This window comes from Lynx rufus, unplaced genomic scaffold, assembly GCF_022079265.1.
Source record: "Lynx rufus isolate CCGP_SWC_20201006 ecotype Redwood Valley unplaced genomic scaffold, mLynRuf1.p SCAF_24, whole genome shotgun sequence".
In the NCBI taxonomy this organism is placed as follows: domain Eukaryota; kingdom Metazoa; phylum Chordata; class Mammalia; order Carnivora; family Felidae; genus Lynx; species Lynx rufus.
In genome coordinates, this window is record NW_025814839.1 from 4,780,060 (window position 1) to 4,797,235 (window position 17,176).

General features: G+C 46.1%; 1 protein-coding gene across 2 annotated transcripts in view; it reads left to right on the forward strand.

Moving 5' to 3' along the window:
- PTPN11 (protein tyrosine phosphatase non-receptor type 11) overlaps positions 1-17,176 on the forward strand; it is a 79,833-nt gene that overhangs the window by 57,867 nt on the left and 4,790 nt on the right. The window contains exons 11-15 of one of the 2 annotated variants that reach the window (XM_047088022.1): positions 3,143-3,309; positions 4,692-4,759; positions 5,250-5,401; positions 14,984-15,096; positions 16,917-17,018. In XM_047088022.1, coding sequence (XP_046943978.1) covers positions 3,143-3,309; positions 4,692-4,759; positions 5,250-5,401; positions 14,984-15,096; positions 16,917-16,986 — 570 coding nt within the window. In that variant the 3' untranslated portion in view covers positions 16,987-17,018. The remainder of the gene's footprint in view (positions 1-3,142; positions 3,310-4,691; positions 4,760-5,249; positions 5,402-14,983; positions 15,097-16,916; positions 17,019-17,176) is intronic. The other variant, XM_047088023.1, reaches the window with a different exon arrangement.

The following is a 17,176-nucleotide window of genomic DNA, read 5'->3' on the forward strand; positions in this document are numbered from 1 at the left end:
CCTCTAGGTCAGATCCCAGGGACTCTGGCAGTTGGTCTTTCTTGTTTTGCTTCTTATTCCCGCCTTTGGAAATGAATAGCATGTAATATGCCAGGACAAACGTGGAAGAGGAGTGACGGACATGACGGGTGCCTTGAGGTGGCGCCTGCGGGACGTGGGGCACAGTTGGGCAGTTGGAGGAGGAGGAGGAGGAGGAGGAGGAGGAGGAGGAAGAACCAAACGCAGCGGGCGGTGGTGCTGTGACGAGGCCAGAAACGCTGGCAGAAGGTGTGCAGGATGGCAGGGCTTGAATCGTCCAGGTGAAAGGTGGCACGGTGGACAGAAGGGGACCTCCTGGAGGTAACTGAGTAGAAGGGGTTTGGCGACAGTGTGGACAAGGGTCGAGGCCGGCGCTAAGGATGACCGCCAGTTTTCTAGCGAGAGCGTGGGGTTGGTGGCCGTGGATTTGAGGGGGGAGGGAGGGTCAGCAGCCTTCTGGACATGCAAATTGTGAGATGCCTTTGAGACGTCAAAGCGAAGATGGCAGGGAGGCAGGAACGGAGGTTGGGCGAGGAGAGAGGTGGGACCCAGAGCATCGTGGTGGGTGGAGGGTTCGTCCTTCTGTGACAGCAGAACGGGAAGAGGAGAAGGTGGCCACAGATGCGGGTAGAGGAGCTGAAATGGATTTTCTCTCTGTTCTCTATGAGGCCAGGCCATCAACTGGGAATCAGAGACGAGCTATGTGGGAAGGTGGAAAAAGTATTGACTGGTAATGTAGGAATAGCAGAGATGAGGGGAATCCAGCACGATTTCGGGCAGTGCTGAGCGCCCTGTTGAGGTGGCGAACGTGAACACTTAGTGACACCAATCCCTGTTCCTTAGGTACAAAACAGAGAAGGTGGGTGGTTGGTTTTGCCCAGGCTTGGGGCTTTTCCCGGGGATGGGGTGGATGGAGTGAGGGTGGAGGGAGGGGAGGGATGCAGTGGAGGGGATTGTCAGCATAGTATGTGGCGCCCAAGCCCAACGAGGGGGCAGGGGGAGGCGGGTGGAGAGCAGACGAGGGCCCGGCAGTCTGCTGAGTTCCACGAGGTGGTCAGGGGACCAAAGCGAACTGGAAGCCCGGCCAGTTGCTCGAACTTCTGATGTCAGTGGGGGTGTGGTTCTGCTGATGGTGGGGTGGGGGGAGGTTTACTCTGCTGCCGAGATGGAGAGAGAAGCTGGAAAAGCACAGCAGAAGCAACAGAAATGGAAGAGATTTAGGGGACGCTAGCCAGAGATTCCACGTAGGTGTGTTCAGTTTTAGAGCTAACCGCCCATCTTTCTGTTATCAGGCGTTTCTGAGTAGCAGGTGGATTTTTCTTCAGTTTTAGTAATAAACCATCCATATTCTTGTTAACAGAGATTTTTGAACAACAGGTACAGGAAAGTTTGGCATTTGGGTTTGTGTTTTATACCCGTGGATTCAGGTGCTGACACGGGACAGACTATTTCTCCAGAATTGCTGGTCACGTGTTACCTGCTTTTTATATAACACGTTACATTTTTTCTTTAAAGTGCTATGACACGGGGCGCCTGGGTGGCGCAGTCGGTTAAGCGTCCAACTTCAGCCAGGTCACGATCTCGCGGTCCGTGAGTTTGAGCCCCGCGTCAGGCTCTGGGCTGATGGCTCAGAGCCTGGAGACTGTTTCCGATTCTGTGTCTCCCTCTCTCTCTGCCCCTCCCCCGTTCATGCTCTGTCTCTCTCTGTCCCAAAAATAAATAAAAAACCTTGGAAAAAAAAATTAAAAAATAAAAAAATAAAGTGCTATGACACGATCTCATTTAAACTCCTAACTGCCTGGCGGAGATCTCTTGGGACAGAGGTTACCAAGGAGGAGGAGCATGGATGTGCAGGGCAGCTGGGTCTCATTCCCTGACTGTTCTGTGACCCGTGTGGCCCCTGAGCCCTAGCCAACTGGTAACATTAAGAAAAATTTTTATCGTGGCATCGGTAAATTAAATGCACGTACTTCAAGAAAAGCTCTTAGTTCTGGTTCCTGTTCCTTGGATGTCTTGAAAGTCACTGGTGGTGGACCCTGGCTTAGTTACTCTCTCTTTTCAAAATCTCCTTTAAAATGTCAGTAGCTTGGGTTGCCTTCAGATCCGTAGCGCGAACACGTAGCAGTGAGCATGTAGCAGTGAACAGAGCTGCTACAATGGCCTCATCTGGGTAGATCCGGAACACGGTACTTTTGGTCTTCTGTACTCTTTTTTTTTTTTTTAAATGTTTATTTGTTTTGAGAGAGGGGGAGAGGAAGAGCGAGAATCTCAAGCAGGCTCTGGTGCAGAGCCCGATGCGGGGCTTGGGTTCCCGAATGGTGAGATCATGACCTGAGCTGAAATCAAGAGTCGGACGCTTAACCAACTGAGCCCCCCAGGCAGCCGGTCGTCTGTAGTCTTGACCTTTATTAACGGCCCCTCTCCTTAGACGAGCATCAGTGGCTGAGTCTTTTGCTGCTGCCAAGTAGTGGCTGTGTGTTTATCGGTCTTGTTTAATCCTCACGGTAGTTATTGTGAGAGAGCTTATTATTCCCATTTGCAAGTGAAGAAACTGATGTTTAGACATGTCTGGAGACCACAGTGATAATGAATGCTGGGATTTGGGCCTAAAACCCAGCCTTCTGATTGCAAAGCCTGTCTTTTTACCTACTTTGCACTACACAGAAACTTAAAATACCGTGATACTATAATAAAAGTGGACGTTTTGGGGGAGGGAAGGAGGGCTGGGTATAAAAAGAGAAATAGGCAAATGTGTCTTGAGGGGATAGCTGTTTTCTCATCTGCTGGGAAGAGAGCCCCAGGACCCAGGGGCCTCAGTTGCCTCTGGAGTTGAGCTACGCGTGGGTGAGGAGGGAAGGAGGCATTGCCTGCCGCTGAGGATTCAGAGGTGATGCAGGTTGTAGCTTCCTGAGGAACGCGTTGCTATACTGGACATTTTGTTTATGTCAGAAGCAGAGACTTGCCTCCAGGGCTGCTCAGCCAGATCCAAAAGGAGGAATGATCTGGGAAACTTGCAAAGATGACCTTTAAATGGAGCAGTTGGCTCACATCGGCTCTGGGAAAGATCCGGACGGGGGGATTCCTCAACCCCTTGATTTATTTAATTCTTTTCTGGTTTTTCTTGGCTCTACTCCAGGGGAATACAGAGAGAACCGTGTGGCAATACCACTTTCGGACCTGGCCGGACCACGGAGTGCCCAGTGACCCCGGGGGCGTGCTGGACTTCCTGGAGGAGGTCCACCATAAGCAAGAGAGCATTATGGACGCGGGACCTGTGGTAGTTCACTGCAGGTGACTGGCCCCTGCCACCTCTCCAGGCTGCAGCCCGGCCTGTCTCTTAATGCCCGGGGCTCGTTTTTACCTACCCACCCCCAGCTCTTTACCTGTGAGAAAAATTTAATCTCTGTTCGAGGCACGCATAAACTGCACTGAGGGACACTTTGCCCCGAGAGTGAATTTCTCCTAGGTCCTGTGGGACTGCCAGGTATTGGTGGTAGCAGGGCAGAGGGGGGAACATCATCCTTATTCCCAGGGAGCCCTTATGTAGTCTCGTAATGTTGGCTTGTTTTTCCATTTTATTTATTTCTATTTATTAAAAATATTTTTTAATGTTTATTTTGAGAGAGAGAGAGAGAGAGAGAGAATCCCAAGCAGGCTCTGTGCTGACAGCCATGGCATGGGGCTCGAACCCACAAACCATGAGATCATGACCTGAGCCGAAATCAAGAATCGGATGCCCAAGCGACTGAGCCAGCCAGGTGCCCCCAGTTTCCTTTTTTAATATAGTGACTTAGGGTTCATCACTTTAATTATGGCTGTATTCTCTTCTGCCACAGAAATAAGGTGCATGTTTTCCCGAGAATATGCCTGTTTACTTTCAAGGTTTTGCACCACTCCCCACACAGGCCTCCGAAGGCCACGCCCATGGCCTCTCGCCACAGTTTACAGCCTCTAGCGCCCACATCCGGGCTTCCTGGTTTTGCTGGGGCAAGTTTAGTTTCCCAGATCTCATCCATGTGTTGGACAAGTAGCTGCATGTGAAACTTAATTCCCTTTTTAAAAAGCTGGTGGGGCGCCTGGGCGGCTCAGTCGGTGAAGCGTCCAGCTTCGGCTCAGGTCATGATCTCATGGTTTGTGAGTTCGAGCCAAGCGTCGGGCTGTCTGTTGACAGCTCAGAGCCTGGAGCCTGCTTCAGATTCTGTGTCTCTGTCTCTCTTTTTGCCCCTTTCCCTGCTCACGCTCTGTCTCTCTCTCTCTCTCTCTCTCAAAAACAAAGAAACAGTAAAAAATTAAAACACAAAAAGCTACTGTTTATTGAGCACTTGCTGTGTGCCGGCCTCTGTGCTTTGTGTTTTCCATACATTACTAATGTTTGATGCACATAACAAGCCTGTAAGGCATATACTATCATCCCCATTTCACAGATGAGGAAACTGAGGGTCCAGCGTGTATGGGACTTGCCTCAGGCACGTTGTACAGGAGAAGCCGGGCTCCAAGTATGGGTTGGACTAATTCCCAAGCCCTCTTAGCTAATCTATTCTCAAATACAAATAGACAATCTTATAAATACTCCCAAGAGCAGACATCGTTTCTGTTAGTATTACTAGCTTGGTTTTGAGTCTGAAACCCCCATGAATGACTCCATTGTCATTGCTTTGTCCTTCTACCCACAGTGCTGGAATTGGCCGGACAGGGACGTTCATTGTGATTGATATCCTTATTGACATCATCAGAGAGAAAGGTAGGTCGTCTGGAGGGCAAGAAGCTATAGTTCCTGTTTTTAGTTTACGGAAGGAAAATGCTGGTGAAAATAGCCTAGGGGGGAATCCGAATGTTAAAACATTTTCACAAAATCTAGGCTGAGGACTTTGACTTCCAGTGTGTTTGCGAGGGAACAAACGTGATTCTGTTTGACTCTCGACATAAAACGGAGCCTTGGAGCTGTGGGTCCCAGTGCTGTGGTCTTTTGCTGAATATGCAGCGGTGGTCTTTGCCCACGCCCCTCGTCCTGGCGGATGTTGTGGGGGTGGTGCCGTTTGGAAAGTGGGGGGTTCCTGACCTCCAACACCTTCTCAGCTAATCTGGGATCATTGTATCGCCCAGAAGGCCAGTGTAGCCCTCGGAACACGTCCAGTTGGAACATTTGCTTTATCTCTGCGTCTGCCAAAAGTTGTGCGTCTTCATCCGGGCCCTGCAGTTTGTCCCGGTGCTTCATGGTGTTTGCTTTGCAGGTGTCGACTGCGACATCGATGTTCCCAAGACCATTCAGATGGTGCGGTCTCAGAGGTCAGGGATGGTCCAGACAGAAGCTCAGTACCGCTTCATCTACATGGCCGTTCAGCATTACATTGAAACACTACAGCGCAGGATTGAAGAAGAGCAGGTATGCGACCCAGAGGGCCTGGCGGGCAGATTTCCGTCTTCTTCCTCTGGGCAGCTCTCCTACGCTCTCCTTTTGAGCGGGATGGGCCCCTGAGAGCCAACTGTCACTGTTTGGGAATGGGAACCTTGTTCCCAGCCAGGAAGGGCCTCTCTCAAACCATTCCCTACTTCACAACTCTGACTTCTCAGGACAGGGTACCGTGGGGATGGGCGCCCTGCCATCGTCCTGGCCTGGCTGACGGGGCAGCGGCCACGTGGAAAGGTTAGGACTTTCCCAGGCAAATCCCAGGATTTTCACATGGCGGGTTTGGAACCGAAGGCCTCGAAGTCTCCAGCCTGTTCCAGTTTTGATCCGGGCCGTCTTTACCCTGATCCCATCTTTTAAACGAAATGCTTCACTCTTCATTGCACACAGCAGTTTGAACCATCAATTTGGTTGAGTTGGAAACAGTGAGATTTCAATTTTAATAAGCCATGCATAATGAAGAAGAATGTGGAACTGGAGCCTTTCCATGTGAAGCTATTCATAACAGACACAAAGCTGAGTTAATTAGAAATCCGCTGAGAGGAGGGAAATGAGACTGCTCTTTTGGGGATCTGTGCTTCTCCCCTCCCCTCACCAGCCCCGCTGCTCCGCTGCAGACAGGCCTGCTTTACCCTGTTCACTGCCTTCCAGAGAACTCGGCTTCGCAAAATGGCACCTGCCAGCGAATCGAAAGACTTGTAGCCGCGTTATCAGAGCCTGGTTAGCCAAGTAAGATACCTCTTAGTTGGCCTAGGACGTTCTCAGTTCACGTGAAGACACTAGATTGTTTCATTGTACAAAAAAACATCTTCAGAAACAGTGTAGGTATCGAAATGTAAGGTCAAATAATCAACAGGTAACTGGTTTCGACCTTTAGTGTGTTAAATCCGACTTGGTGTTATGAAAAATTTAGATGGTTACTATAGGCTATTTTCTCCTTGTCTTCCAGTTATCCTTAATCTGGGCCAGGAATAGTTAAAGCATAAAGTTGCTCACAGAGAAGAATCTCGTACTAAATACAAAGAGAATGTAGCACAGTTGGTACAAATTGGAGAATAGTCAGGAATGTCTTGAAGCATATAATGTAATCTTGTGTGGAAAAGCTGGGGAAGGAGCTCTCTTTATTTCATTCAGAAGGTTTGGTATTTATCCTTGTTCTGGAGACTTCAGGCACTTACTTCCTCTCCCAGCCTCTATAGCACTTCGGATCTTCTCCTTACCACATCCAGTCTCTCTGACCCTGAATCTCGAGTTGCAATTTGGATTTAGGAGCCTCTTTAAAAATACTTTTATTGCTGCCCTTTTTTGGGGGGGTCAGGAGGCAGTAGACAAAAATGTTCCGTAATAATTGAAGTATTACAGAATCTAGAAACCGAATGTCCCTGATGATCCCACCCCAAGAGTGCTTGCATGCATGCATTCATTCAGCCTGTATTTTTTGGGACTGACAGGTGCCAGCACTGTCCTCAGCACGTTAACTGCTATTTGGTCTAAGAGGCTTCAGAGTCTAAAAAATGTGTTGACTTAGATCATTCATTATTACTTATTTTCTTACTTTTAATTTTTTATGTGTATTTATTTTGAGAGACAGTGCACATGCAAGTGGGGGAGGGGCAGGGAGAGTGGAGAGAGAGAATCCTAAGCAGCCTCCAGGCTCCGCACTGTCAGCACAGAGCCTGCCTCTGGGCTCAGTCTCACGAATGAGATCATGACCTGAGCCGAAATCAAGAGTCGGCCGCTTAACTGACTGAGCCACTTAGGTGTCTTAGAGTATTCATTTTTAGAGACTTTTTAAAAAATTTTTAAAAAATATTTATTGTTTTTTGAGAGAGAGAGAGAGAGAGAGAGAGAGAGAGAGCGAGCGCGCAAGGTGGGGAGGGGCAGAGAAAGAGGGAGACAGACTCTGAAGCAGGTTCCAGGCTCCGAGCTGTCAGGCTGATAAATTTTTTAAAATTTATTTTTTAGAGAGTGAGAGTCGGGGAGGGACAGATAGAGAGGGGGCCAGAGGATCCAAAGAAGGCTCTGCACTGAGAGCAGTGAGCCCGATATGGGGCTTGAACTCACGAACTGTGAGATCGTGACCGGAGCCAAAGTTGAACTCTTAACCAACTGAGCCATGTGGGTGCCCCCAGATGATTCATTAAAAAAAATTTTTTTTATGTTCATTTTTGAGACAGATACAGAGCATGAGCGGGGAAGGGGCAGAGAGTGAGGAGACACAGAATCCTAAGCAGGTTCAAACTCATGAACTGCGAGATCTCGACCCGAGCTGAAGTCAGCCACCTAGCCGACTGAGCCACCTAGGCGCCCCTAAAAATAAGATCCTATAACATGTGGTTTTCTGCATTGTACTGTTTGGTTCTGTGCTCGAACTTACTACCTGATTTCATGGTAAAGTAAGAAGTACCTTCATCTAGTAGAAAGCTTAAGTGGTAGACTTAAACAGTAAAGCCATCTGAGTTTTAAATTGAGCAGAACGATGAAACTCATTCGGGATCATTGATTATTCTTTTAAATGCCATCATTTTAAAAATTCTGAAGAGTTAAGGACCTTTGGGAATGAAGGAATTTGCTGACAAGGGTAAATGAAGAAAGACAGTAGGTCAGGGACCGGCGGGCTGGGGAAGGAAGCAGGAAGTAGCGACAGCATTAGGAGGAGGAGAAGCAAAAAACAGGTGGTCGTCCAGGGGAAGGTGCGAGTGAGGCACGTTTTCAGATCGGCTCCTGTGTCCCTTTCACGTGTCCCTATCCTTTTGTGTTTGAGCACTTGCTCACTTTCTGGCATGCAAGATGCTCCGGGCTCATCTTCTGTTTCCCCTCTCCTAACCTTTGAATTGGCCATTTTTCTGTGGAGCCCCAGTTCTGTTTATTAAAGACAGGTATTTAAAATTGAAGGTTTGGGGGGGCACCTGGCTGGCTTAGTCGGTAGAGCATGCAACTCTCGATTTCAAGGGTTGTGAGTTAGAGCTTATTTGAAAATAAAATTTTGGCTCAGTCAGTTGGGCTCAGTCGGTTGGGCATCCGACTTCAGCCCAGGTCATGATCTCACAGTTCGTGGGTTTGAGCCCCACATCGGGCTCTGTGCTGACAGCTCAGAGCCTGGAGCCTGCTTTGGATTCTGTGTCTCCCTCTCTCTCTGCCCCTCCCCTGCTCACACTCTGTCTCTCAAAAATGAATAAACGTTAAAAAAAAAAGAGAATTTATTTAAAAATAAAATTTTTAATAAAAACAAAAATAAAATGAAGGTTTGGGTGTTGGGTATGCTTGTTGCTACTGGGTATTACTGCTTCTGGGCCCTCTCAGTGGACAGTGCTAGGAAATAACGTCTGTATACTAATGCACATATGCATAAATACCAATAATTGTCACTGTATCTATGTGTATATATATATATATATAAGCTAAACCTCAGTGCATGTTGATGTCTCCGGCTCTCATTCAGTACCCCAAGGCTCAGACTAGCCTTCCCCTTGCTAATTTGTAACTTCTCTAACTGGGGGAAACCTGGTTCCCATGATCTACAATTTATTTGCTCATTTGCTCACCCCTAGTATACATGCGAAATAGTTTCAGAGCTGCTTGCCTGTACCCCCATGAGAATCAAATTTACCATGTGGGCAACTCTTGTTTGAAGGAAATAATTCCACATCCCGCATCGAGCATCCTTTAACTGCAGTGTAGAGACTCTGGGTGGCGTTCTCTGAGTGCATCGTACTACAGGACAGAAGATACCTTTAAGAGTTCTGTAATCAGGGGCGCCTGGGCGGTTTAGTCGGTTAAGCATCTGACTCTTGATTTCAGCTCACGGTCATGAGATTGAGCCCCACATCTGGCTCTGCGCGGAGCGTGGATCCTGCTTGGGACTCTCTCTCCTTCTGTCTCTGTCCCTCACCTGCTCATGCGCTCTCTCTCTCTCAAAAAATAAATAAATAAGCATTAAAAAAAAAAAAAGAGGGGCGCCTGGGTGGCGCAGTCGGTTAAGCGTCCGACTTCAGCCAGGTCACGATCTCACGGTCCGTGAGTTCGAGCCCCGCGTCGGGCTCTGGGCTGATGGCTCAGAGCCTGGAGCCTGTTTCCGATTCTGTGTCTCCCTCTCTCTCTGCCCCTCCCCCGTTCATGCTCTGTCTCTCTCTGTCCCAAAAATAAATAAACGTTGAAAAAAAAAAAAAAAAAAAAAGAATTCTGCCATCACCAATGGGCCAGGATAGAAATGCAGCAGTGCTAGATTTCGGTTGTCGCCAGCAAAACTGAAGCTGGCCGGTGCTGGCAGTTAGCATCCGGCGCCTTCTCTTTCATTAAATGTTTCGTTGGGTATTACTCCTTTAAGAAATATTTGGGTGCCTTTTGTGTTCCAGACACTGATTAGATGCTGAGGATATAACAGAACAAGATAGACGTGGCTGTTGCCTCAATAAAACTCCAGTTTCACCAGATAGAAAGTTTGAGTTACCATGACGCCCTTGTCTACATTTGTCCTGTCTTTTTTATTCATTTCCCTGGACTTGTGCTTTTCACACATCTTCCTCAAGCTCCTTGGTGCAATCAAGAGGCCTTCTCACCTTCGTTCATTCATTCCTCCATCCATTAAAATAGGCTGTGCCGCGTGCCAGGCTCTGTGCTGGACATTGGGGCTATGAGTGGTCATGTTCCTGAAATGGAAAGAAAACTGTGTGGTTGGAGTAGAGGGAGTTGGGTGGGGGCTGGAGGGGTGTCATGGGTGGGATTGGGAACGTAAGCAGAGATCTGATTTTGAGAGCTTGGGGCTTGCAGGGCATATTAAAGATTTTAGACTTTATCCCGAGGGGAATGGGACGTCACCGAGGATTTTGAAGCAGGGGAGTGACATAAAAAGGTCCTCGTTTTGAAAATAGGGCCCTGGCTTGAGAGTGAGGAGTGGGTGTGGGCTGTGGGCTCTGGGCTCAAGCAGTTGCAGGGGGGACCAGTGTAGGTGAGAGCTGATGACGGTTTGGACAGGACAGTGGGGGCTAATGGTCAGCACAAAGAGAAGCAGAACCGGTAAGATTGTGTGATGAGATGTGGGCAGGAGTCAAGGTGTTTGTAATCCTGACATTTGAGCTCAGAACATTCTGCACAAGTATCTTGTTGGTCTGTAACTTAGACAAGAGCATTTTCATTTAACCCTTTCTTCCTACTCCTGGCTTTTGGGCTTTTTTTGGGTAAATTGATATATGCTTTATTTCATGGTCTTAATTTTTTTTCTTAATTAAAAAAATATTTTTTAATGTTTATTTTTGAGAGAGAGCAAGTGGGGGAGGGGCAGAGAGAGAGAGAGGGAGACGGAGGATCCAAAGTGGGCTCCGAGCTGATAGCACAGAGCCTGATGTGGGGCCCAAACTCACCAACTGTGAGATTATGACCTGAGCTGACGTCGGATGCTTAACCGACTGAGCCACCCAGGTGCCCCTTTAATTTTCTTTTCTTTGTTTTTTTTTTTATGCCCACTGTGGGGCTCAAACTCACGACCCTGATACCAAGATCTAGCCAGGAGCCCGGGGCTTTTTTGTAACTTAAAGTTAAAGAATTCACTGGATTTACTTCATATGGCAAGATATTTAATGCCAGATGATTTTAGAGACTTGTGGTTGAACCCTCCTCTCAACCTTGACTGTGTGTCAGCTGGCAAGGCTGTAAGATTTATTATAAATATTACAGAAGGTTTGGTATAACTATGCTGTGTCATTGAATTTAGGTGAAGGATAGATCAATTTCAGATCGTCTTTTAAGGCTCTGAAACAAGTCTCTCTCCAACCCCCCAAAACCAAAACTACCCCAATCCCTTGAGAATTTGTCTTGTTCTATAAGGACAGCCTGGGCCGTCACAGTACTAAGAAATAAACTCAACTGATTTATGGATCAGTTTTATTTCTTGTTCTTTCTAAATAAGCCTGAGAAGCTCCAACATTTTTATGCTTTTCCTTGAGCCACTTAATTCATTGAAATAATTCCTGTCCCATTTCTATTAATTATTCCCTGTTAGAAAATTCTTTTGTAATCACTTTATGTAGAAATACTGATTTTTTTTTTTTTTTTTTCCAAGAAAGTAGTAGGGAGGGGCGCCTGGGTGGCTCAGTTGGTAAAGCGCCCTACTCTTGATTTCAGTTCAGGTCATGATCCCACGGTTCATGAGATTGAGCCCTGAGTCGGGCTCTGCACTGACAGCACAGAGCCTGCTTGGGATTCTCATTCTCATTCTCATTCTCTCTCTCTCTCTCTCTCTCAAAATAAATAAATAAAACATGAAAAAAAGATAGTAGAAGGGAGGCAGAAATGGGGGTTGCTGTTCAGTGGGTAGATAGTTTCAGTCGTATAAGATGAAAAAGTTCTAGAGACCTGCTGCACGTCAAGAGCGTATTCTCAGGGCGCCTGGGGGGCTCAGTCAGTTGAGTGTCCGACTTCGGCTCAGGTCATGATCTTATTGGTTCATGAGTTCAAGCCCGGTGTTGGGCTCTGTGCTGACAGCTCAGAGCCTGGAGCCTGCTTCGATTCTGTGTCTCCCTCGCTCTCTGCCCCTCCCCCGCTCATGCTCTGACTCTGTCTCAAAAAGATAAATAAAAACATTAAAAAAAAAAAGAACATATACTCGACAGTACTGTGTACACTCAAAATTTTGCCCAAGAGCATGTATCTTATCATACGTTTTTTTTCGTTTACCACAATTAGAAAAAAATGTGTTGAGTAGAAAGCAAGCTTATGCTTCAGGTTATTGATTGTATATTTAAATTTTTTATTTGTTTATTTTGAAAGAGCACAAGTTGGGGAGGAGCAGAGAGAGAGGGAGAGAGAGAATCCCAAGCAGGCCCCTCACTGTCAGTGTGGAGCCCAATGTGGGACTTGAACTCATGACCTGAGCCGAATGAGGTCATGACCTAAACCGAAACCAGGAGTCAGACACTCAACCGACTGAGCCACCCAGGTGTCCCCAGAATAAGTTTTAAAATAAGAGCCGTTCTCTGTCAAGTCTTCCACTTAATATTTTATTTTAAATTATATCTTTTAAAAGATTGTTTCTTGTGTAAGTCATTATTGCAGTGCTAAAAATCTGTGACTGCTTTTCAAGGCCTTTAGATTTTTTTTTAAAGGTATATTTTTGAGAGAGAGAGAGTGCTAGGTGGGGAGGGGCAGAGAGAGAGGAGGACAGAGGAGCTGATGCAGGGCTCTGTGCTGACTTTTGTGAGCCCGATGTGGGACTTGAACTCACCAACCATGAGATCATGACCTGAGCCAAAGTCGGACTCTCAACCGGCTGAGGCACCCAGGTGCCCCAGCCTTTAGATTTTTAAAAACATTTGTTCAAAGCATTAAAATACTATGTAGAGAAATTTTCTGTTTGGATATCTTTTTTGCAGCGTCTTCCCTAGATTCTAAGATGTGTAATGTCTACTTGATCAGTTAATAAATCGGTTGGGCTGCTTCAACAGGCTGAGTAATAGTGGCTTAAATAAGATAGAAGCTGATTTCTCTTCTAATGTGAAAATCCGAGTTGGCAGGCAGCTGGGGAGGAAGTGGGCAACTCTGCTCGTCCAAGGTCATCCGAGGTCATCCGAGGGCCCAGGCACTTTGCATCCTGTCACCCTATCGCCCTTTAGGACGTTTCCTTTTGCACACGGTTGCAGACAGCACGAGGAAGTGGTGACCACCAAGCAGCCAGCTTCCTGCCAACGTCAAGCCTTTTCTGTGAAGAGTCAGTGAATCTTTCAGGCTGTCCAGCTTCCTTTGTACGTTGGTCCCAAGTTCACACGGGATGAGATGCTTTATACTCTATAGGTTGGAGTTGTAACAATTCTTGTATGTCAAATAAGATTTTCTACTTTTTATCAGCTGTTGTTTGGGGGTAAGTTCTGAGTCAGGAGAGCAAGAAGACACTTCACCAGTGGATTTAAACTTGTTTTATGTTTTCTTCAAAAAATTTAAACAATAGTAGTATATCTATAATCATCCGTTTTGCTTTATCCTATTTCTTCCAAGTTTTGTTTTGTTTTTTCTTTTATAACAGCAATCAAATGCGGCAGGTACAGCTGTCAGCCCCAAGTGCACGCCTCGGAACCCCAGGGCAATTGCTGGGCGTGTAGTCTTTTTTTATATTTTACGATACAAATACCAGTAGTCTATACACAATAGATAACACTGTTTTATATATTTAGAATGTTTAATCACATAGGATCGTACTGTTTCATTGTTCTGTAATTTGTTTTTCCACTTACCATTGATTATGAAGCCTGTTTTCACACACACACACACACACACACACACACACACACACACACAGTCTTTCTTTCTGTTGTGCCTCTTCACTGTTGCATATTATTTCATGGTATGAGTATATCACGTTGATTCGTTCTCTTGTTGTAGACATTATTAAGAATAACATGTCACTGGACATTCTTGTATAGCTCTTTTAGGCTTATGTGTATGGGTTTCAGATGTTCAAGATTGTAGGATATAGTTTGTTTGTTTGTTTATTTATTGACAGAGAGAGTGTGAACAGGGGAGGGGCAGAGAGAGAGAGAGGGAGATGGAGAATCCCAAGCAGGCTCTGTGAGTGCGCAGAGCCTGACGTGGGGCTCGAACTCACGAAACTGTGAGATCATGACTTGGCCTGAAATCAAGAGTTGGACACTTAACCGACTGAGCCACCCAGGCGGCCCTGTAGGGATGTATTCTTATTATTACTAGATACTGATTAGTACTTCCAGTTCCGACTAATTGTGCCCCAGTTTACCCTCTCACTGGCGGCAAATGAAAGTCACTGCTGTACGTCAGTATTTGATGTGGGTACCCTTTCTGATATTTGCTGTTTTTCTTGAATAATCCTCGAACGAAGGCAACATTATATAATGATGACAACTTGGTGAGTTAGATTTTCAGAATTGGTTGTTTCTAGGTGAATTTAGGAACGAAGAGTGATAAATCATCTAACTGGGACTCCTACCAAATATAGTTCACTCTGCATCTGAGATGAGATTATATTTTGCTGGTTTTCTTTGCCAATTTTTTTTTTTTTTTTTTCCAAGAGTATCATTGGAACCCAAAATAAAGTTTTAAAGCGCCAGGGTCTTTCCCTGGGTGGGGGTGGGAGGCAGGAAAGGTACGATAAGGCGTGTGATTGTTTCTATTAAGAGAGCTACTGCCTTTTGTACCTGTGTGCCATTTTTACCTGTAGTGAATTTATTTCTAGAGCTCTTTTGCCGACTGTTTCTCTGAGAATCATTAAAAATGTTGCAAGCGAACTATGAAATGATTAGATGTTAATGTGGCAAAGAAAGTGTGAATTCTCTCTTAGCTCAGAAATAGATACAGTTGGTTTTGATAGTGTGAGGTGTTAATGCATGACTCTGTGCTTTTGAATTGTAAGGTTCAAAAGTATTTTTCACTTGTATGGTGCATTTACACCGGGGAGGTGAATTCCCTAACATTTGGTCAGCCTACCAGTATGCAGGGTTCCACCTGTCTGCCCATCTGTCTGGTGAAATGCCACCTTTGCTTCTTTATTCCTTTAAAACATTCCAGTTCCTCATTTATGCAATCTTCACCTTTCAGAAAAGCAAGAGGAAAGGGCACGAATATACAAATATTAAGTATTCTCTCACGGACCAGACAAGTGGAGATCAGAGTCCCCTCCCGCCTTGTACTCCAACACCATCCTGCGCAGAGTAAGTAGGAATGAAGGAAATCCTTTCTGCCTGAATACAGTCCTGCAGAAAAGCTTAAAAAACAACAGGTCTCTGCAGCACACGCTTGTCATGGGTGCACATTGTTGTTGCCCAACCGATTCGCGAGTGTATCCGCTTTCTAAACAAAATTTTAATTTACCTAAACTGCAAGCTGATTGGTACACCGCCTATGACTATTTGAAGCTGTAAGTGTAGCAGGTGGTGTTCTCTAAGAACATTGAATCTTTCTTTTGACGGGGTGGAGATAACACCTGTTGTTAATGATCGACAGCAAAGGTAAGTAACGCCCCTTTTGATGCGTTGAGACTCTTTGCTAAGTAAAAGTGAATAAACTTGACTATTAATGTTTCAGTGCTGCCATGTTCTGCTAATTTTCCACAGTCAGCAGACAACAGAAATGTACTTTGGGCTTTTAAACCAGGAGTCCGCAAACTACAACCCCCAGGCCAAATTCTGCCCATGGCCTGTGTTTGCACAGCTCATGAATGGTTTTTAAAAGGTTATTTTAAAACAACAACAACAAAAAAGCATTGCAAAGACTATCATATGCCCAAGACTGAGTATGGCCTGCAGAAATGAAATTGTTTACCCTCAGATCCTTTACAGAAAAACTGTGCCCACCCCTTGTTTAAGCTAAAAACGTGTTAGGAAAACGTTTGTTAAATCGATTATGTGAACGGCAGTTGTAAGTTATTGTTCTTCTGTATATTCTGAAGTCGGTCTCTGGTATAACATTTACTTTTTATTTTCCCCCAAGAGTCTTCTCTCTGTTTGCTTCTGATGTGGATTTTTAAACCCCTGCTGACTTTAATACTCTGTATAAACGTTTTAGATAGCAAATATGAGGCTTGTATTTACATTTGGCTTGTAGTTAACATCGAAATGAAATTATACAGCGAAAGCATTCTCTCCACCAAGTCTCCCCTTCCTTCTGCCTGCTTTTTCCTTCCCCAGTGGACTGATGGGGAAGGCTGATATTTTAAATTGCTACCTGCAGTCATTTGCAGCAGCACTGGCACATCAGGGCTCTGAGTCCTTGCCCGAAAGCTTTCCCTGAGTAATGGCAGAACACGTTAACTGTGACGATCCCTTTACCACTGGCCTTCCTGTGCAACAGGTCCTCTGCCTCTCTGTTCCCATCGTATTCCTTGTAGGGCGCAGACCCAGGATACCCCGGGTCCTGGGCCCCTTCTGCTCATTTCGTCTTGTCCTGCCCAGGCTGACACCCACAGCGACTGGTCCCCCATCCCCTTGGACTGCTCTGATTTCCATTCCCTGCTCAGCAGAATGGAGTCTGGCCTCTGATGTGCTGGCCCTTCATCCCAGGGCCCTAAACCACCACTGAGCCTCACCCTTACTGTTCCCCATCTCGTAGCTGGATCCGGGCTGAATGGAAGGATAGTCCCTACCACACTGCTCCTGCCTTTCTTGGGTCTCTTGCCCAAGAGATCCCTCTGCTTGAATTTAATACCTGTCCTTTCTATGTGCACATGTCTCCGTCCTTCAAGGTCTTACTTAAAGGCCTCATCATCATACAAGCCTCCTTTGCTCTCCCCTCAGGGAAGACGGCTTGTTTTCCTCCAGCCCCAGAGAGCACAGGGACTCAAGGCTTTTATTTCACTTCTAGCTTGATGTTGCTGTATGTTTATGGCTTACAGCCCGTCTTAGAATGTTAGCTCCTGGGGGCTGTGTCTGCACCATACCTGGTCCCCAAAGAATGTGGTATGTGCTTTGTAAATGCCATGTAAGCTTGGAGGGCATGGTCTGCGTTTTTATTGATGCTTTTTTTTTCTTTACAGAATGAGAGAAGATAATGCCAGAGTCTATGAAAACGTAGGTCTGATGCAGCAGCAGAAAAGTTTCAGATGAGAAGACCCACCAAGACTTCAGTACAGAAATCGGTATTTAACTTTTTTTTAATGTTTATTTATTTTTGAGAGAGAGAGAGAGAGACAGACATGAGTGGGGGAGGGGCAGAGGGAGAGGGAGACACAGAATCCGACGCAGGGCTCGAACCCACCAACTGCAAGATCATGACCTAACCTGAAGTCGGATACCT